Source organism: Heterodontus francisci, chromosome 19 (genome assembly GCF_036365525.1).
Source record: "Heterodontus francisci isolate sHetFra1 chromosome 19, sHetFra1.hap1, whole genome shotgun sequence".
Lineage (NCBI taxonomy): Eukaryota > Metazoa > Chordata > Chondrichthyes > Heterodontiformes > Heterodontidae > Heterodontus > Heterodontus francisci.
The window spans coordinates 61,705,096-61,726,506 of record NC_090389.1 but is presented as its reverse complement, the minus strand read 5'-3'; the positions used below and the strand labels follow the sequence as shown (position 1 = coordinate 61,726,506).

General features: G+C 43.5%; 1 protein-coding gene across 4 annotated transcripts in view; it reads right to left on the bottom strand.

The window, feature by feature from the left end:
* The window catches only part of LOC137380107 (serine/threonine-protein kinase WNK2-like), a 258,006-nt gene that overhangs the window by 77,873 nt on the left and 158,722 nt on the right, over window positions 1-21,411 (bottom strand). For 3 of the 4 annotated variants that reach the window (XM_068051757.1, XM_068051760.1, XM_068051758.1), the window contains exons 12-17: window positions 15,931-16,236; window positions 12,946-13,004; window positions 12,162-12,327; window positions 11,950-12,066; window positions 11,643-11,813; window positions 9,250-9,280 (exon numbers count right to left, since the gene is read on the bottom strand). In XM_068051757.1, coding sequence (XP_067907858.1) covers window positions 9,250-9,280; window positions 11,643-11,813; window positions 11,950-12,066; window positions 12,162-12,327; window positions 12,946-13,004; window positions 15,931-16,236 — 850 coding nt within the window. The remainder of the gene's footprint in view (window positions 1-9,249; window positions 9,281-11,642; window positions 11,814-11,949; window positions 12,067-12,161; window positions 12,328-12,945; window positions 13,005-15,930; window positions 16,237-21,411) is intronic. The other variant, XM_068051761.1, reaches the window with a different exon arrangement.

Sequence of the window (21,411 nt, the reverse complement as noted above, 5' to 3'; positions counted from 1 at the left end):
TACTGAGGACACACTCCATTGTGTTGTGTGCCACTTCTCTTCTTCTTCTTTGGCCTCCTTGTCTCGAGAGACAATGGGTAAGCGCCTGGAGGTGGTCAGTGGTTTGTGAAGCAACGCCTGGAGTGGCTATAAAGGCCAATTCTAGAGTGACAGACTCTTCCACAGGTGCTGCAGATAAAGTTGGCTCTTCCCTTATGCTTCTGTCGTTTTTCCTGCCAACTGCTAAGTCTCTTCGACTCGTCACACTTCAGCCCTGCCTTTATGGTTGCCTGCCAGCTCTGGCGATCACTGGCAAATGACTCCCATGACTTGTGATCAATATCACAAAATTACATGTCGCGTTTGCGGACGTCTTTAAAGCGGAGACATGGACGGCCGGTGGGTTTGATACCAGTGACGAGCTCGCTGTACAATGTGTCCTTGGGATCCTGCCATCTTCCATGCGGCTCACATGACCAAGCCATCTCAAGCACCGCTGGCTCAGTAGGGTGTATATGCTGGGGATGTTGGCCGCCTCAAGGACTTCTGTGTTGGAGATACGGTCCTGCCACCTGATGCCAAGGATTCTCCGGTGGCAGTGAAGATGGAATGAATTGAGACGTCGCTCTTGGCTGACAGACGTTGTCCAGGCCTCGCTGCCGTAGAGCAAGGTACTGAGGACACAGGCTTGATATACTCGGACTTTTGTGTTCCGTGTCAGTGCGCCATTTTCCCACACTCTCTTGACCAGTCTGGACATAGCATTGGAAGCCTTTCCCATGCGCTTGTTGATTTCTGCATCGAGAAACAGGTTACTGGTGATAGTTGAGCCTAGGTAGGTGAACTCTTGAACCACTTCCAGAGCGTGCTTGCCGATATTGATGGATGGAGCATTTCTGACATCCTGTCCCATGATGTTCGTTTTCTTGAGGCTGATGGTTAGGCCAAATTCATTGCAGGCGGCTGCAATCCTGTCGATGAGTCTCTGCAGATACTCTTCAGTGTGAGATGTTAATGCAGCATCGTCAGCAAAGAGGAGTTCCCTAATGAGGACTTTCCGTACTTTGGTCTTCGCTCTTAGACGGGCAAGGTTGAACAACCTGCCAACTGATCTTGTGTGGAGGAAAATTCCTTCTTCTGAAGACATGAACACATGTGAGAGCAGCAGGGAGATGATGATCCCAAACAGTGTAGGTGCGAGAACACAGCCCTGTTTCACGCCACTCAGGGTGGGAAAGGGGTCTGATGAGGCACCGCTATGCTGAATTGTGCCTTTCATATTGTCATGGAATGAGGTGATGATACTTAGTAACTTTGGTGGACATCCGAGCTTTTCTAGTAGTCTGAAGAGACCACGTCTGCTGACGAGGTCAAAGGCTTTGGTGAGATCAATGAAAGCAACTTAGAGGGGCATCTGTTGTTCTCGGCATTTCTCCTGTAGTTGGCGAAGGGAGAACAGCATGTCAATGGTGGATCTCTCTGCTCGAAAGCCACACTCAGCCAGCGTCTGGAGCCTTTTTAAAGCGACTCGAGCGAAGACTTTCCCCACTATGCTGAGCAGGGAAATTCCACGGTAATTGTTGCAGTCGCCCTTGTTCTTATAGAGGGCGATGATATTGGCATCGCGCACGTCCTGTGGTACTGCTCCCTCGTCCCAGCACAGGCAAAGCAGTTCGTAGAGTGCTGTAAGTATAGCAGGCTTGGCACTCTCAATTATTTCAGGGGTAAGGCCGTCCTTCCCAGGGGCTTTTCCGTTGGCTAGAGAATCAATGGCATCACTGAGTTCCGATTTTGTTGGCTGCAACACCACACCAAACAGCAAAACGCTTGCAAAACGAACGTCAGAACTATGTGTCCTGGCCTGTCATCATTAACAACGAGCTCAGCAGACTCAATGTGGACATTGCAGCACTTCAGGAGACACGCCTCCCTGCGAGCGGATCTCTAAGAGAGCAAGACTACACCTTCTTCTGGGAGGGTAGGGATCCTGAAGAATCAAGACAGCATGGAGTGGGCTTCGCCTTTAGAAACTCTTTGCTCAGCATGGTAAAGCTACCTTCAAATGGCTTGGAACACATACGGTCGATCCGTCTGCTCACCGCCTCTGGTCCAGTACACCTACTCAGCATCTATGCTCCAACACTCTGCTCCCAACCTGAAGCTAAAGACCAGTTCTACGATAAACTCCATAATATCATCAGTAGCATTTCCAATACCAAACATCTGTTCCTGCTGGGGCACTTTAATGCCAAGGTTGGGGCCGACCATGACTCATGGCCCTCCTGCCTTGGGCGCTATGGCATTGGAAGGATGAATGAGAATGGACAGAGACTGCTCGAGTTGTGTACCTAGCATAACCTCTGCATCACCAACTCGTTTTTTCATACTAAACCCGGTCACTAGATTTCTTGGAGGCACCCAAAATCACGTCGTTGGCACCAGCTGGACCTCATCGTCTCAAGGCGAGCCTCTTTAAACAGCGTTAAAATCACATGCAGCTTCCACAGTGCGGACTGCGACATCGACCACTCCCTGGTGTGCAGCAAGGCCGCCCGCGCATCAACACTAACTAGCAGAATTTCTTATCCACAGCGGTTACATAAGTTTCTAAATTCACTTGGAAAAGCCCTTCAAAACACTCCTACAGGAGATGCAGAGACCAAGTGGGCCCACATCACAGACGCCATCTATGACCACCTATGGCAAACGTGTGAAGCAGAATGCAGACTGGTTTCAATCTCGCTTTGAAAAGCTGGAACCTGTCATAGCCGCTAAGCGCATTGCATTGTTGAACTACAAGAAAGCCCCCAGCGAGTTAACATCCGTAGCACTTAAAGCAGCCAGAAGCGCTGCACAAAGAACAGCCAGGCACTGCGCAAATGACTACTGGCACCACCTATGCAGTCATATTCAGCTGGCCTCCGACACCGGAAACATCAGAGGAATGTATGATGGTATTAAGAGAGCTTTTGAGCCAACCATCAAGAAGATCGCCCCCCTCAAATCTAAATCAGGGGACACAATCACTGACCAACGCAAGCAAATGGACCGCTGGGTGGAGCACTACCTAGAACCGTACTCCAGGGAAAATGTTGTCACTGAGACCACCCTCAATGCAGCCCAGTCTCTGCCAGTCATGCATGAGCTGGACGTACAGCCAACAAAATTGGAACTCAGTGATGCCATTGATTCTCTAGCCAGCGGAAAAGCCCGTGTGCCACTACCACTATACTAAATGGGATAGATTCAAAACAGATTTAGCAGCTCAAACTGGGCATCCAGGAGGCACTGTGAGTCATCAGCAGTGGCAGAATTGTATTCAACCACAATCTGTAACCTCATGCCCCGGGATATTCCTCACTACTATTACCAACAAGCTATGCAACCAACCCTGGCTCCATGAGCAGTGTAGGAGAGCATGCCAGAAACAGCACCAGGCATACCTAAAAATGAGGTGTCAACCTGGTGAAGCTACAACACAGGACTACAATGCATGCTTAACAATGGAGGCAGCACGCGATAGACGAGCAAAGCCATCCCACAACCAACAGATCAGATCAAAGCTCTGCAGTCCTTCCATGTCCAGTCATGCATGGTGGTGGACAATTAAGCAATTAACCAGGGGGGAAGGCTCCAAAAAACATCCCCATCCTCAATGATGGTGGAGCCCAGCACATCAGTGCAAAAGACAAGGCTGAATCATTTGCAACCATCTTCAGCCAGAAGTGTCAAGTGGATGATCCATTGCTGCCTCCTCCTGTGGTCCTCATCATCATAGATGCCAGTCTTCAACCAATTTGATTCACTCCACGTGTTATCAAGGAATGGCTGAAAGCACTGAATACAGGAACAGCTATGGGTCCTGACAACATCCCAGCTGTAGTACTGAAGACTTGTGTTCCAGAACTAGCCACACCCTTTGCCAAGCTGCTCCAGTACAGCTACAATACAGCCATCTACCCATTAATGCCCAGCTAGGTCCAGTCCACAAAAAGCAGGACAAACCCAACCCAGCCAATTACTGTCCCATTAGTCTACTCTCAAACATAAGCAAAGTGTTTGAAGGGGTCGACAACAGTGCAATCTAGCAGGACTTACTTAGCAACAACCTGCAAATGCTCAGTTTGCTTTCCACCAGGATAACAGCTCCAGACCTCATTACAGCCTTGGTCCAACCATAGACAAAAGAGCTGAATTCCAGAGGTGAGCTGGGAGTGATTGACATCAAGGCAGTATTTGACTGGATGTGGCATCAAGGAGCCCTAGAAAAATCAAGGGGAGAACTCTCTGCTGGTTAGAGTCATACTGAGCATAAAGGATGATGATTGTGGTTGTTGCAGGCCAACGATCTCAGCCCCAGGACATCACTGCAGGAGTCCCTCAGGGTTGTGTCCTAGGCCAACCATTTTCAGCTGCTTCATCAATGACCTTCCCTCTAACATAAGGTCAGATGTGGGGATGCTCACAGATGTTTTCAGAGTGTTCAGTACCATTCAGGACTTCTTGGATAGTGGGGCAGTCCGTGCCCACATAAACAAGACCTGGACAACATTCAAGCTTGAGCTGATAAGTGGCAAGTGCCATTCACAGCATACAAGTGCCAGACAATGATCATCTTCAACAAAAGAAAATCTGACCACCTCCCCTTGACATTCAACAGCAATGCCACTGTTGAATTCCCTGCCATCAACATCCTGGGGTTACCACTGACCAGAAACTTAACTGGACCAGCCATATAAATACTGTGGCTACAAGAGCAGGCCATGAACGAATAAAAATAAAATTGTTTAAACCATTCAACGCTAGATCCGGGTGGACCACTTAAAGCTATGCTCTCCATAACAAAAATTGCCCACTATTCAAAGATCATCAAGGAGGGCAAAGATAACAGCCAACTTCTCGTCTCTTCACCACTCACCATCTTCTTAAACCACTCCAGCCTGCCTCTTCCACCTTCATCTCCAACTATAAGCGTGATAAGCTCCTGGACTTTTTTGTTGCAAAGGTTGAGGGCATCTTCCCTCCCTTCCCCTACCCACTGGGCCAAACTTCCATGAAAGTTCCCCCATGCCCAATCCTGAGTTTGCATCTTTCTCTAGTTTCTGTCCTATCTCCTCAAATGTGCCATCTCCAAGCTCATCTAGACAGTAACCTACGGGCTAAAAACAGTGAGGAATTTAAGGAAATTCATATCAGCAGAGAAAAAATATTGGAGAAACTTAAGGGACTAAAATCTAACAAATCTCCAAGACTTGATGGCCTACACCCTAGGGTTCAAAAAGAGATAGCTGCAGAGATGGTGGATGCGCTAGCTATGATTTTCCAAAATCCCTTCGATTTTGAAATGGACCCATTAGATTGGAAGTTAGCAAATGTTCCTCCCCACTTTCTTGAAAAGCGGTGTAAGAAAACAGTGAGTTAGCCCAACATCAGTTGTTGGGAAAATGCTGAATTTATTAAGGAAATCTTAACAATGCACTTCGAAAAGCACAGCATGATTAGAACAAGTCAACATGGTTTTTATTAAAGGAAAATCCTGTTTGGCAAATTTATCAGAGTTTTTTGAGGTTGTAACTAGTAGGGTAGATAACGGGGAACCAGTAGATGTGGTATACCTGGATTTCCAAAAGACATTCAATAAGGTGCCACACAAAAGGTTAAGAGGCAAGATAAGGGCTCATGGAGTTGGGGGTAATATATTAGCATGGATAGAGGATTGGTTAATGGACATGAAGCAACGAGTGGGCATAAACGGGGCATTTTCAAGTTGGCAGGCAGTAAATAGTGGAGTGCCACAAGGATCACCGCTGGGGACTCAGCTATTTACAGTCTATATTAATGACTTTAAGAGACAGAGAGTAATGTATCCAAGTTTGCTGATGATACAAAGGTTGGTGGAAAGGTAAGCTGTGGGGAAGACACAGAGAGGCTGCAAAGAGATACAGACAGGTTAAGTGAGTGGGCAACAAGATGACAGATGGAGTCAGAGCCATACAGCTCAAACAGGCCTTTTGGCCCACACTGTCTGTGCCAGCCATCAAGTTTATCAATTCTAATCCCATTTTCCAGCACTTGGCCCGCAGCCTTGTATGCTATGGTGTTTCAAGTGCTCATCTTCTTAAATGTTGTGAGGGTCCCTGCTTCGACCACCCCTTCAGACATTGTGTTACAGATTCCAACCACCCTCTGGGTGAAATTTTTTTTCCCTCAAATCCCCTCCAAACCTCCTGCCCCTTATCCTAAATCTATGCCCCCTGGTTATTGACACCTCCGCTAAGGGAAAAAGTTTCTTCCTATCTACCCCCCTCATAATTTTGAATACCTCAATCAGGTCCCCCCTCAGCCTTCTCTGCTCTAAGGAAAACAACTCTAGCCTATCCAGTCTCTTCATATCTGAAATGCTCCAGCCCAGACAACATCCTGGTGAATCTCCTCTGAACCCTCTCCAGTGCAATCACATCCTTCCTATAGTGTGGCGACCAGGACTGTACACAGTACTCCAGCTGTGGCCTAACTAGCATTTTATACAGTTCCATCATAATCTCCCTGCTCTTATATTCTGTGCCTCCTAACCACCTTATATACCTGTACTACTGCCTTCAGTGATCTATGGACAAGTACACCAAGGTCCTCTGACCCTCTGTACTTCCTATGGTCCTACCATCCATTGTATATTCCCTTGCCTTGTTAGACCTCCCAAAATACATCACCTCACATTTCTTAGGATTAAATTCCATTTGCCACTGCTCTGCCCATCTATATTGTCCTATAGTATAATGTAGGGAAGTGTGAAGTTATTCACTTTGGTCGTAAGAATAGAAAAGCAGAATATTTTTGAAAAGGTGTGAAACTTGTAAGTGTCGATGTCCAAAGAGACTTGGGTGTGCTTGTACAAGGAACGCAGAAAGTTAACATGCAGGTACAGCAAACAATTAGGAAGGCAAATGGCATGTTGGCCTTTATTGCAAGGGGATTGGAGTAAAGGAATAAGGAAGTATTGCTACAATTGTACAGGGTTTTGGTGAGACCACATTTGGTCTCCAAATTTAAGAAAGGGTATACTTGCATTGGAGGCGGTACAGCGAACATTCAGTAGATTGGTCCTTGGGACGACGGGGTTGTCCTATGATGAGAGACTAAGCAAATTGGGCCTGTATTTTCTGGAGTTTAGAAGAATAAGAGGGGATCTCATTGAAACATATAAGATTCTAAAGGGACTGGATAGGTTAGACACAGAAATCATTTCCGCTGGTCGGCAAATCTAGAATACGGGGCACGGTCTCAGGATAAGGGGCCGATCATTTAGGACTGAGATGAGGAGAAATTACTTTACTCAAAGGGTTGTGAACCCAGAGGGTTGTGGATGCTCCATCACTGAATACGTTTAAGGCTGGAATAGACAGATTTTTGGTCTCTCAGGGAATCAAGGGATATGGCGAGCAGGCGGGGAAAGTGGAGTTGAATCCTATGATCAGCCATGATCGTTTTGAATGGCGGAGCAGGCTCAATGGACTGTATGGTCTGCTCCTGCTCTTACTTCTTGTGTTCTTGTTGAAAAGACCTATCTCTTGCTGCCTAGACCTTATTCCTACTAAATTACCGACCACTCGACCTCCCTGGCTCCTATGTTAGCTTACATTATTAATGGTTCCCTTTCCTTCAAGTCTGCCATTATTAATCCTCTCCTGAAAAATCCAACCCTTGACCACCCCGTCCTTGCAAACTAGTGGCCCATCTTGAACCTTCCTTTCCACTCCAAAGTCATTGAAGATGTCGGTGTCCACCTTTCTTGAAACGTCTTTTTGAATCCCTCCAATCAGGTTTCCACTTCTGGTGTAGCACTGAAATGGGTCTTACCAAAGTCATAAGTGAACTCCTAGCTGACTGTGACAAAGGTAAACAACCCTTCCTCATCGTTCTCGATCTGTCTGCAGCCTTTGACACAATTGCCATGAAATTCTACTCCAACACATCTCTCACGTGGCACTTGTCTGATTTCAACTGTAACTACCTTGTTGCACGCAGAGAATCAACTGCAATGGCTTCTCTTCTCACTCCCACAGAGTCACCTTGGGCATTGCTTAAAATTCTATCCTTGGCACGCTGCGCCACCCCACCACCACCCCCAAATTTTCTCATCTACAAGCTGATCCTCGGCAACATCATCCGAAATCACGGCATCAGTTTCCATACGTACACTGATAATACTTAGCTTTACCTCTCTTCCACCTCTCTTGACCCCCTCCTCCAACTCTAAATTGAATACTTGTCCAACATTCAGTATTGGATGCACAGAAATTTTCTTTAATTAAATATTGGAAAGAAAGAAGACATTGCCTTCAGTCCCAGACACAAACTCAGTTCCCTTACCCCCTCCCTGGCAACTGTCTGAGGTTGAACCAGACCTTGGTAACCTTGGTGGTATATTTGACCCCAAGATGAGCCGAATGACCTCCTTCTGTGCTGTAATAATGACTATGAGCTTCCAAGCATACATCTGCACCATCACCACGACCACCTATTTCCACCTCCATAACATCGCTGGGCTTCAACCTTGCCTCAGCTTCTCTGCTGCTGAAACCCTCATCCATTCCTTTGTTCCCTCTAGTATGGATTATTTCAACAATCCTGGCCGATCTCCCACTTTCAACCCTCTGCAAACTTGAGGCCATTCAAAACTTTGCACCAAGTCTAGCTCCCCTATCAACCACCACCACCACCCTCGTGTTTGCTGATATACATTGACTCCTGGTCAAGCAATGCTTTGATTTTAAAATTCTCATTCTTGTTTTCAAATTGCTTCATGGCCTTGCTCCTATCCCTATTCTGCTTTGTACCCCCACAGCAGAATCTGCGCTCTTCAAATTGTGGCCCATTAAGAATTCCCGATTTTAATCACTCCACGGTAGTGGCTATGCCTTCAGCCATCTAGGCCTCAAGTTCTGGAATTCCCTCCCTATATCTCCACCTCTATTCCTTTCTTTCCTCCTTTAAGTCACTCCTTAAATCTGTCTGTCTACTTTGACCAAACTTTTGACCATCTGGTCTAGTATCTCCTTATGTGGCTCACTGACAAATTTTGTTCCTGTGAAGTGCCTTGGGACATTTTATGATGTTAAACGCACTAAATAAAAGCAAGTTGTTGTCATTGTTGCCCGGACATGCAGGATTTCTAAAACATACTGGTTCCACTCAAAAAAAATAACAAAAAACTCACAATAAATTGTGTGTTTAGTTTTTCAATCGGAGAAGATATCTAATACTGCTTACCATTCTGTTGGCACTGTTGAGAAGCTGGCATCTGCAAATGACAGGGAAAATGGTATAAGCATTAGACTAGAACCTAAAGGAACATAAAGTAAAGCTATCAGTCTTTCTAAAGCAGGACCCATCTTCAAACAAACATTTCTTGGAGCAAAAAAGCAAAGTGTAAAACACCAAAATCCTATTTACAAAAAGATCACCGCCAATAGATTATTAGCATTTTCTAAATGCCTTCCAAAATACAAGAGCTGGAAAATTACTTTAAAATGATTTCATTTCAGGCTACAGAGGGGGTAACACAAACCAAGAAACCTAAAAGGTTCACTGTATTTCACATATACATGGACTAAATCAGTTAATTTTTCTGTACCACTGTCTTACCAAACAAATGATTATAACAATTTTACTCTGTGTTTCATGTTGCTTAGCATCTTAGATTTAAGACAGATAAATCATTTCAAATATGGGATGCTGAATTGAACCGCAATATTCCGAGTTTGCTACCATAAGTAAAATGTTTGAATGACTTTTTAAACTAATAATGTCATGTAGCTCTGAGAACACATGAACATACCCAGTCCGAATGTAATAAAAACAAGAAATGCTGGAAAACTCAGCAGGTCTGCAGCATCTGTGGAAAGAGAAGTAGAGTTAATGTTTTAGGTTAGTGACCCTTCTTCAGAACTAGCAGATATTAGAAATGTGAAAGGTTTGAAGCAAGTAAAGCGGGGGTGGGGCAAGAGATAACAAAGGAGGTGCAGATAGGACAAGGTCACAGAGAATAACCGACCAGAAGGTCATGGAGCAAAGGCAAACAATATGTTAATGGCGTGTTGAAAGACAAAGCATTAGTACAGATAGGGTGTTAATGGACTGAAAACTAAACAGCCCCAAGCACAAACATGAAAAAAGCAGTGGGTAGGCAAACTGAACAAACGAAGATAAAATAAAATAAAAACAAAAAATATATAAAAAAGAAAAAAAGTAAAATGGGGGCCCCGTCATGCTCTGAAATTATTGAATTCAATGTTCAGTCCAGCAGGCTGTAGCGTGCCTAATCGGTAAATGAGATGCTGTTCCTTGAGCTTGCATTGATGTTCACTGGAACACTGCAGCAATCCCAGGACAGAGATGTGAGCATGACAGTAGGGGGAAGTGTTGAAATGGCAAGCAACCGGAAGCTCGGAGTCATGCTTTCCACTGAGCAGAGGTGTTCCACAAAGCGGTCACCCAGTCTGCGTTTGGTCTCCCCAATGTAGAGCAGTCCACATTGTGAGCAGTGAACACAGTATACTACATTGAAAGAAGTACAAGTAAATCGCTGCTTCACCTGAACGGAGTGTTTGGGGCCTGGGATATTGAGGAGAGAGGAGGTAAATGCACAGGTATTACACCTCCTGCGCTTGCAGGGGAAGGTGCAGTGGGAAGGGGACGAGGTGGTGGGGGTGTTGGAGGAGTGGACCACGTCACAGAGGGAATGATCCCTTCGGAATGCTGACAGGGGAAGGGAGGGGAAGATGCGTTTGGTAGTGGCATCACGCTGGAGGTGGCGGAAATGGCAGAGGATGATCCTTTGGATATGGAGGCTGATGGGGTGGAAAGTGAGGACAAGGGGAACCCTGTCGCGGTTCTGGGGAAGGAGGGGAAGGGGTGAGGGTAGAGGTGCGGGAAATGGGCTGGACACGGTTCAGGGCCCTGTCAACCACAGTGGGTAGAATCCTCAGTTGAGGAAAAAGGAAGACATATCAGAAGCGCTGTCATGGAAGGTAGCATCATCAGAGCAGATGTGCAGAGACAGAGAAACTATCTGTACTATGCTTTGTCTTTCAACACACCATTAACATATTGTTTGCCTTTGCTCCATGACCTTCTGGTCGGTTATTCTCTGTGACCTTGTCCTATCAACACCTTCTCCTTTGTTATCTCTTGCCCCACCCCCGTTTTACTTACTTAAAACCCTTCATATTTCTAATATCTGCTAGTTCTGAAGAAGGGTCACTGACCTGAAACATTAACTCTGCTTCTCTCTCCACAGTTGCTGCCAGACCTGCTGAGTATTTCCAGCATTTCTTGTTTTTATTTCAGATTTCCAGCATCTGCAGTATTTTGCTTTTATTATCCCAGTCCTAATGTATCTTGGTGATACTTTGGTAATACTATATTTGAAATTTTAAAACTAATTGGGAAAACAGCATTTATGAATACTAGTACTTGCTTTCAGCAAGAAGCATGCTAGAACCCAAAAAATGTGTTTTTTTTCATTTTTACTTGATATGAATTTATTTGTCAATCACCCGATAGCCATTTACTATCTAATGAATCTTAAAAGTCGTCAAATGGTATGACTTGACTATTTAGAATATAATGAAAAACCAAGAGTGTAACAAAGTATAACATACCTGACCCTCAATTTCAGACTTTCCAGCAATTTGCTGAAAACCCATACTATGAGTAGAGCCTCTTTCTTCCTCTGTTTCTTCAGTAAGCATATCCTCTGCTTTATCCATTATATCTTTCATCTGTTCGATGAAAATCTCCTTCTCAATTTCCAAGATAAAATCATTATCTACCTATTAAAAAAATGACACTACGTTTTTAAAATGGCTGGTTCCGTTTTTCATTTTGATGAAATGTTTTTGATTATATTTCAATAAAATAAATCCAATTGTTACATTTCCATCTATTTCTTTAAATTATAAAACTTACCATATAATTTGCTATTTCATCTGGAGCATCACCATCCAAATCAAATTTAAAGGTTACCATTTTGTGATTATGAGTTTCCAGTTGGCATTCTACCATTTTATCACCTACATTCGACACCTGTAAGGAAGTGAATAGCAGTTGTGCATTTAAGATAATTCAATCTACTAATTTCCAGGTCATGCCTTTTATATAAAAGGTTTTTAAATACTCACATTAAGAAGAGTCAGCTTTGGCTTACTGGCCTTCTCCTGACGTGAACGAGTGCGCGTAGACCTCTTATGATGCTTCCTTGAACTTTTGCTCTCCTGTTTCGCACTGGCTTGAATTCCTTCATATCCATCACTCATCTCTTTTCCTGAAGCAGCATCAGAACATATACTGTTTGGAGGAAAATAGTCTCAAATTGGAAGATGTTAAGGCCATGTGCGCTGCAGAAACATTAATATAATTCCAGTTTTCCCCATTCATATTTTATTCGTATTTTGCTGAAAAGAAAACCACTGTGCTAAGGTTCCTTAAAAGGGAAGTCTGGATACCATGTACTATCCTATAGATAAAAATACTGGTTTTCTTATCTGAAAAGAAACATGGGATGCTTGCTCTGTCTTTGTTAGGCTGCTCTCTGACATTACCAATAGGAATAACCCACCCCATTGGATACAATACTAGCCAGAACTTAAGCCTAAGCTGATCTGCATGTGTGCAACAAAAAAAACCATGCTACCAGTCGGAGTTCCAAAGTGCTTGGCAGATTGTGATTTTTCCATCATCATGGAACTAACTGTGAATCCAATCTCAGGTAATCTGTAGTTGCAGCTCTGTACTTCACTTTCTCATGAAAGCACACAAGGATATTACCCAGTGACAACAGAATTTTTACTTTGTTTATGTATTTCAACCTAAAACTGAAAGTAGTTTGAATAAAAGAACTGCCCTAGACTATCTCCTCAAAACAACTTAATGAATTAATGTTACACTTGATGTCACATTACTTACTTATCATAACAGCCACCATATGTTGCTGTCTGCTGTTTATCTTGCTGAGGGTGACTCTCCTGTTTACAGAAACAATAACTTTTTAACGTAACAACTAGAGGTCTTTCAAAATCTCAAACCTTCTACAAAGTTTTACTTTAGAACCTCAGTAATTCTACTACAGTTAAAATAAGCAGAGAAAGGATCATTGAAGGATAGAGTTTTTGATAACTTTAGCACTTTGTGACTGGACTTCGACTGTATTGTGCAAACATAACCAAACGCAGAAAACAAACAGTTGCTAATCAATAATTTCCATCAAGTAGCAACCTTCATCAGGAAGGCCACAAGTATTAAAAAGATGTTTCGCCATGGGAGCAGACAAGCTGAAAAACTGGAAATTTCAGCACCCACTTGGTATCGAAGCAACTGTCATGAAGACCCCCACCTGCCAAGAATGAAGCATATTAATTTCATCATATGAACATTAATTTTAAACTGGTGCTGGAGTGAAGAAATTATTTGTTTAAGACAAACTTCACCAGACACTTGGCTGGAGGACATTTGCATACTAAGAGAACAGTGCTTGGAGAGACAAAAGAATTGCTCACTGATTCAATTAACAGAGATTGGGCTGCGCAACGGTGATCCACACCCTGTCGGGGTAAGAGACAGCACTACCCCTCCCCCCTCCCGAGAGCTCTGGAATCCACAGATGCAAGAGTTTGTTAAAAAAAAACTTAGTCACATGATTAACCAGCTGGCCAACTTGGAGTTTTGAATTGTGCTCACAGGACAGTTTGGGGTCAGACTGCAGATTGCAACTGAATTTGGAACAAGAGCGCTTTTCTCCTGGCTGGCGCTCTCTCACAAGTCTCTGGACCAACTACAGACACGTAAACCTTGAGAGAGAGAGAGCGAGAGCGAGAGCGAGAGCGAGAGCGAGAGCGAGAGCGAGAGCGAGAGAGAAAAGACTCCTACATCGAAACAAGTCAAAGCGTGAACTGGACCCCAAAGAATAGCAAGACTTACCGGCAACCAAAGACCACTGAACTCAAAGGACCGTAAATAACTAAAAGATATTGCCTCAAACTTTTCCCCTTTATTCCTTCTACTTTTTCTGTCTCTATCCGCGTGTGTTTATTGCGTATGCATGCTTGCAGTGTCGCGTCGCATATTCACAGTCGTTAACCAGATTAGAGTTTAAGATTAAAGTTTAATAAAATTCCACCTTTCTTGTTTAAATCTAAGAAAACCTGTCTAATTGATTTTTTTGCCTTACAATTGGGAAGCAGTGAACAAGAATTCACTGAGGGGGAGCTAAAACACAGTATTATTAAAATTAAACCCTGTTACGGTTAAACCAGGCAAAGGCTGAGCGGGAACGCCTAAACCCCTATCTCACCTGGTCATAACACACTTAAGAATGGAGAAGTGCAAGCATTCGCAACAGAACCTTTGCTATCATATGGAACAGAATATGGCTTATTTGTATCACTGCATCGCCCAGAAATAATTGATAAGGTGCTATACAAAAGATTGTTGCACAAGATAAGAGCTCATGGAATTTGGTGTAATAAATTAGCATGGATAAAGGATTGGTTAAAAGACAGAAAACTGAGTGTAGGAATAAACAGGTCATTTTCAGGTCGGCAGGCTCTTACTGGTGGAGTACTGCTAAGTCAGTGCTGGGGCCTCAGCTATTTACGATCTGTATTAAAGACTTAGATGAAGAGACCACGTGTTCTGTATCCACATTTGCTGACGATACAAAGCTAGGTGGGAAAGTAAGCTGTGAGGAGAACACAAAGAGGAGGGATATAGATAGGTTAAGTGACTGGGCAAAGAGGCGGCAAGTTGAGTATAAAAACAAGTAGTGCTGGAAGTACTCAGTAGGTCTGGCAGCATCTGTGGAGAGAGAAACAGAGTTATGTATTTCAATCTAAAACTGAAAGTAGTTTGAATAAAAGAACTCCCCTAGACTTTCTTCTCAAAACAATTTAATGAATTAATGTTACACTTAATGTTACATTATTTACTTATTATAACAGCCACCATTTGTTGAAACTCTGTTGCTCTCTCCCCAGATGCTGCCATACCTGCTGAGTATCTCCAGCACTTTGTTTTTATTTCAAATTTTCAGCATCTGCAGTATTTTGCTTTTATTATTATGGAAGGTCGAGTATAATGTGCGGAAATGTGAGTTTATTTACTTTGGTTGGAAGAATAGAAGAACAGAATATTTTTTAAATGATCAGAAACTATTCAGTGTCAGTGTCCAGAGGGATTTGTGTGTCCTCGTACAAGAAACACAAAAAGTTAACATGCAGGCATAGCAAGCAATTAGGAAGGCAAATGGTAAGTTGATTTTTATTGTAAGGGGGTTGGAGTACAAGAGTAAGGAAGTCTTCATGCAATTGTACAGGGCTTTGATGAAACCAGACCTGGAGAACTGTGTACAGGGTAGTCGACATACCTAAGGAAGGATATACTTGCCTTACAACTGATGCAACAAATCCTCACTTGATTGATTGGTTTCCCTATGAGGAGAGATTGAAAAGAATGTGCCTATACTCTCTGGAATTTAGAATAAGGAGAGGTAATCTCATTGAAACATACAAGATTCTGAGGGCTTGACAAGGTAGATGCTGAGAGGCTGTTTCCCTGGCTGGAGAGCCTAGATTTAGGGGCCATAATCTAAGGATAAGGGGCACAGCCATTTTGGACTGAGATGATTAGCAATTTCTTCACTCAGAGGGTTGTGAATCTTTGGTATTTTTCTACCCCAGAGTGCTTTGGATGCTCAGTCATTAAGTATATTTGATCCTGAGATCGATAACTTTTTACGGGAAGCATGCAGGAAAGCACAGTTGAAGTTCAGAAACAGCCGTGATCTTAATTAATAGCAGAGCAAGCTCAAGGGGCTGTATGGCCTACTCCTGCTCCCATTTACGTTCTTAACTACACCTTCAAATTGGTTTCTCCAACAACAAAATTTAGACGTACGCTTTGAGAAACATCAGTAGAGATCTGCATAGTTGACGAGGGAGTATCTTTGTTCTGTTGGTTTAACAACTGAGGAATATTGACTTGCACTGGAATTGTCTGTTGCACTGAATGTGAGGCACCACTGGATTGCACTTGTATTTGCCGTTCAGCGTAGTAGGTACCAGTTGCTGGAGCAGTTTCAGCCTGGATTTGCAGAGGTGGTGGAAAAACTAAAGGCTGCACTGGCACAATTAGTATCTGATGCCTTTGTGGTGGAACTCCTATTTCAGTCGAATAGTGAACTGAGACTTGTGGAATGACCATCTGCAAATAAGTTTCATTTTTAATTAATCAATACATTTCAACAATGATATATATGATCTGAAGTCAATATATTTCATTGAATAAATTTGTTCCTTAGTGGAATTGTTACAGAATCCAAAAAAACAGAAATTAGAACCTAAGCTGATTCTTGTCTGAATAACCTCAGAATGGATTTAGTTCAAGCTTTAATAATCAGTCAGTCATTTTATATGTTGTAACCTTTAAAATTAAAAAGGTCTGGTTTCAGATTTTTGTACATTTCAGCAAAGTAGCTTTACATGATTTTTTTGATAAAGTCCCATCATGTTTGAATATTTTCAGTAATACCTCTTACACCAATATATTGGTTGCCAGAAGTTTCGCGCTAATTTGAGTAACAATTTTTTCTTTAAATTTATTCATTCATGGGACATGAGCCCAGCATTTATTGCACATCTCTAATTTCCCTTGAACCACTGCAGTACATGTGGTGAAGGTACTCCCATAGTATTGCTGGGTAGGGAGTTCCAGGATTTTGACCCAGTGACCATTACGGAATGGCGATATATTTCCAAGTCAGGATGGTGTGTGACTTGGAGGGGAACTTGCAGCTGGTGGTGCTCCCATGCGACTAGTATCCTTGTCCTTCTTGGTGGTAGCGGTCGTGGTTTGGGAGGTGCTGTTGAAGAAGCCTCGACCAGTTGTTGCAGTGCATCTTGTAGATGGCATACACTACAGTCAAAGTGTGCCAGTAGGGGAATGAGTGAATGTTTAAGGTGGTAAATGGGGTGCCGATTAACTGTGTTACTTTGTCCTGGTAGGTGCCGAGCTTGAGTGTTATTGGAGTTGCACTGATCTAGGCACATGACATTACACTCCTTACTTGTGCCTTGTAGATGATAGAAAGACTTTGCGGAGTCAGGTGGTGAGGCACACCCCGCAGAATATCCAGTCTCTGACCTGCTCTTGTTGTCACAGTATTTATGTGGCTGGTCCAGCTAGGTTTCTAGTCAATTGTGACCCCCATGATGTCGATGGTGGGGGATTAGACAATGGTAATCCCATTTCATGTCAAGGGGAGGTGATCAGACTCGCTCTTGTTGGAGATAGTCATTGCCTGGCACTTGTGTGGCACAACTGTTACTTGCCACTTATCAGCCCAAGCCTGAATGTTGTCCAGGTCTTGTTGCATGTGTGCATGGTTGCTTTATGATCTTTAGAGTTATGAATGGTACGGAACACTGTGCAATCAGTGAACAACCCAATTCTGACCTTATAATGGAGGGAAGGTCATTGATAAAGCAGCCAAAGACGATTTTACTGGCGACACTGCCCTAAGGAACTGCTGCAGCGATGTCCTGGGGCTGAGATGAATAGCCTCTAACAACCACAACCATTTTCCTTTGTATATATAATTCCAGCCAGTAGAGAGTTTTCCCCTTGATTCCCACTGACTTCAATTTTACAAGGGCTCCTTGATGCCACACTTGGTTAAACACTGCCTTGATATCAAGGGGAATCCATGCTCACCTCTGGAATTCAGCTCTTTTGTCCATTTTTGTACAAAGGCTAGATTGAATTGAATGATCCTGTTGGAATCCAAGTGAAGCATCAGTGAGGTTATTGATGAATAAGTGCCGCTTTATAGCACCGTCAATGACACGTTCCATCACTTTGTTGATGATTGAGTGTTGTTGCGGTAATTGTCAGGACTGAATTTGTCCTGCTTTTTGTGGACAGGATTTAGTTTAGCAATTTACCACATTGTCAGGTAGATACCAGTGCTTTAGCTGTAGTGGAACAGCTTGGCTAGAGGCACAGCAAGTTCTACAGCACAAGTCTTTTGCACTATGACCGGATGTTGCCAGGGACCAGAGCCTTTGATATATCCAGTCCGCTCAGCCATTTCTTGATATCACCTGGAGTGAATCAAATTGGCTGAAGACTGGCTTCTCTCATGGTGGGGATTTCAGGAGGAGGCCAAGATGGATCATGCACTTCTGGCTGAAGATTGTTTTGAACACCCCAGCCTCGTCTCTTGCATTCACGTGCAAATCAATCTCCACTTAGACTGATCCAATCTGACACTTCAGTGCAATATTGAGTGCATGCTGCACTGCTGCTGGTGCTGTCTTTGAGACAGACATTAAACCAAAGCTCCTATGGGCCCTCAAGTAAATGTAAAAGACCACATGGCACTATTCTCAGAAGATTAGGACAGTTCTCCTGTGCCCTGGTTAACATTTATCCCTAAACCAATATCGCTAAAAGAGATTATCTGGTGAGTTATTTCATTGCTGTTTGTGGAACGCTGCTGTGCACAAATTGGCTGCCACATTTCCCTTCATTACAATACAGATCATCATTCTAAAATAGTTCATTGGCTATCAAGCACTTTGACATGTCTTGAGCTTATGAAATGTGCTACATAAATACAAGTTATTTCCTTACATGCTTTAGTAAATGTTTTAAAAGTTAGCGCTCCCAATGATCTAATCAGAGCTCATCATTAAACAAAATTAAGTAGAACTGAACAGAATATAAAAAGCAGTAAAAAGATTTGATTGGCAATTTCATGCTGCTCACAAGGTCCCTTTGCAAATAGCTCGAAGATTAGGTAACTTTAATGCATCTTCCCAGTTCCCTCCTAACCTATCTATCTCAATTAGTCTATCCACATGAACAGAGTTTAGTCATCATCAAATTACCCCCAAATCTACACTTTTCTAGAGTAAAAATACCGAACTCTCCAAGCCTACCGTGGTAACTGAGGGCTTCTAAGCTTGCTATCAGCCTAGTAATTCTCTTCTGTATCTTTCCCAGGGCCTCCGTATCACCCACCATGTGAAGGGGCCAAAACTCGTTAGAGCACTCTTTATGAAGTCTAACCAAGGTCTTATACAATAACAATATAGTGCTTTTCATCTTCTATTGGATTGTCTGATCAACACATGCCAATACTTTTGTTACAGTCTCACAGCACGGTTTCGTATCTTTAGAGATTCAGGTTAGTAACACCTAGTGCTTCTGCCCGCACCACAGTCTTTAATTTGGAACCCTACATGGCATACATATGCTTTGACTTTAAGCTAATCGATTTGCATAAGTATATGGCCGGAATTTTACCTGCAAGAGTGAATTCCCAATGCATGCCTCAAGCTCGTCCCAGCGGGCAGTGGGGCTGCAGAGGCCATTTTACGGGCCGCCGCTGGGACCGCCGTCCAATTAAGGATGGCGAGCTGCCTCTCCGAGCTACTGGCCCAATTAGAAGGCCTCCAGCTCTACAGTCTTGGCAGCGCCACTGATGAAGGTGGCTGCTGCTGAGGCTGCAAGGGAAAAGACATGGTGTCTCCATATTGAGACGCCCTTGCTGGCAAGTGGAAACTTTTATTTCTGTGCCAGGGCCAGGCAGACAAATGGGACTGGCCATTGCTGCCACTGGGCCCCCTTCATGGGACATCGAGCCTCCAGAAAGGATGCCCCACCACCCCAGGGAGCTGCCTCGATGAAGCTGGCGGACTTAAGAGGTGGGGGAGCCATTCCAGTGCCAGTAAAATGCCAGCGGGATCATAAAATGGCTGTTAATAGGCCAATTAATTGGCTGCCCGCGTCCAGTTGGCAGGCAGCTGAGCCACTGCCGTTCTCCCTTCTGGAAATATCCCCTGGAGGCAAGAACACTGTTACGACCAGGTGAGAAAGAGGTCGAGGGTTCCCTTTCAGCCTTCACCTGGTCTTGCCGTAACAGGGGTTAATTTTAAACACACCCGTGTTTTTAGTTCCCCCTTGGTGAATCCTTGTTCACCGCTTTCCAATTATAAGGCAAAGAAACCAGCACAAACAGGCTTTTTTAGGTTTAAAGAAATGAAATTTATTAAACTTAAACTCTAATTCAGTTAATACCTACGGATACATGCGCTCCACACTAGCATGCATACGCGATACACACATGCAAATAGAGACAGAAAAGAGAAGAAAAATAAAGTGGAAAAGTTTGAGGCAATATCTGAAGAGTTTTAGTTATGGTTCTTCAAGCTCACTGTAAGTAGATCTTGCCATTCGTTAGGGCCCAGCATTATTCTTAAACCTTGTTCGCTGTAGGAGACTTTTCTCTCTTGGGGTTCATGTGTCTTCAGTGGATTCAGAGGCTTGTGAGAAAAAGATTGGAGCAGACAGGAGAGATCTTCTCAGTCCAGGAGAAAATTGACACTCTGCCCAAACTGTTTGTACAAATTCAAAAAACTCAGGTTGCACAGCAAGTCAGTCATTGACTAGCTGGTTTGACCATGTCCATTTGTGTATTCGGCCATCTTAGCAGTCAACCTGGAATGCGAGCTCCCCCACCTTCAATGTCTGGTAGTCAAAAGTCCATTGTAGGTTGAATGCGTCAGGGAATGGCTGCTTTGTCCTTCCAAACACTGTCTGTTAATATGCAAATGTATTTTCTAGCCACAGCTGATCTATTTAACACGTCCTTTCTTCACTCCAGCAACAGTTTAAAATCTTTGTTCATGACAAAATTAATGTGCCTCATTCTTGGCAGGTGGGGGCCTAGCATGACAACACAAAGGGTTTCCCTCCTGATGTGTTCTGCCATCATTTTATCACCCCTCTCACCTCCCAGCCCATCTCCAAAGTTGTGGTAAAATTCCAGCCTATGTGTATCGATTTTAAATTACACTGGTGATTTCTCCCATACCCATTCCTACACTGCATCTAGATTGGTTTGTAACTGTTTCATTTCTCATTTAAAGTCTTAACACTTGCACAAATCTTTGCATCATTTATAAACTAGCAGACAGTTCCCACAACACATTCAACCAGATCATGAATATGGATTGTGAAGAGCAATGGTACCAGCAACTGTCCCAACACCAATTCCTTTGGGATTCCAGTAGTAACTGGTCCTGATGCAGAACCATTACCATTAACAATCTTCTGCCTATGAGAATCCAGCCAATTCCTTATCCAACCCAAGATCTGTGAATCCCACAGGACTGTATATAATTAGCATATTGCATGACAATAAACTGTGCCTGAAAGTCATGTACAGGACTGTCACTTTCACAAAAAAGTATTAGTTCTACAAAAGCCACAAACTTAAGGGCAGTAATGCAAAGGTACATGGATGTCACTGCACAGCTAAGTCACCATATGTTCAATCACCTCTATTGTATTGTGAAAAGTTAAAATAAATAA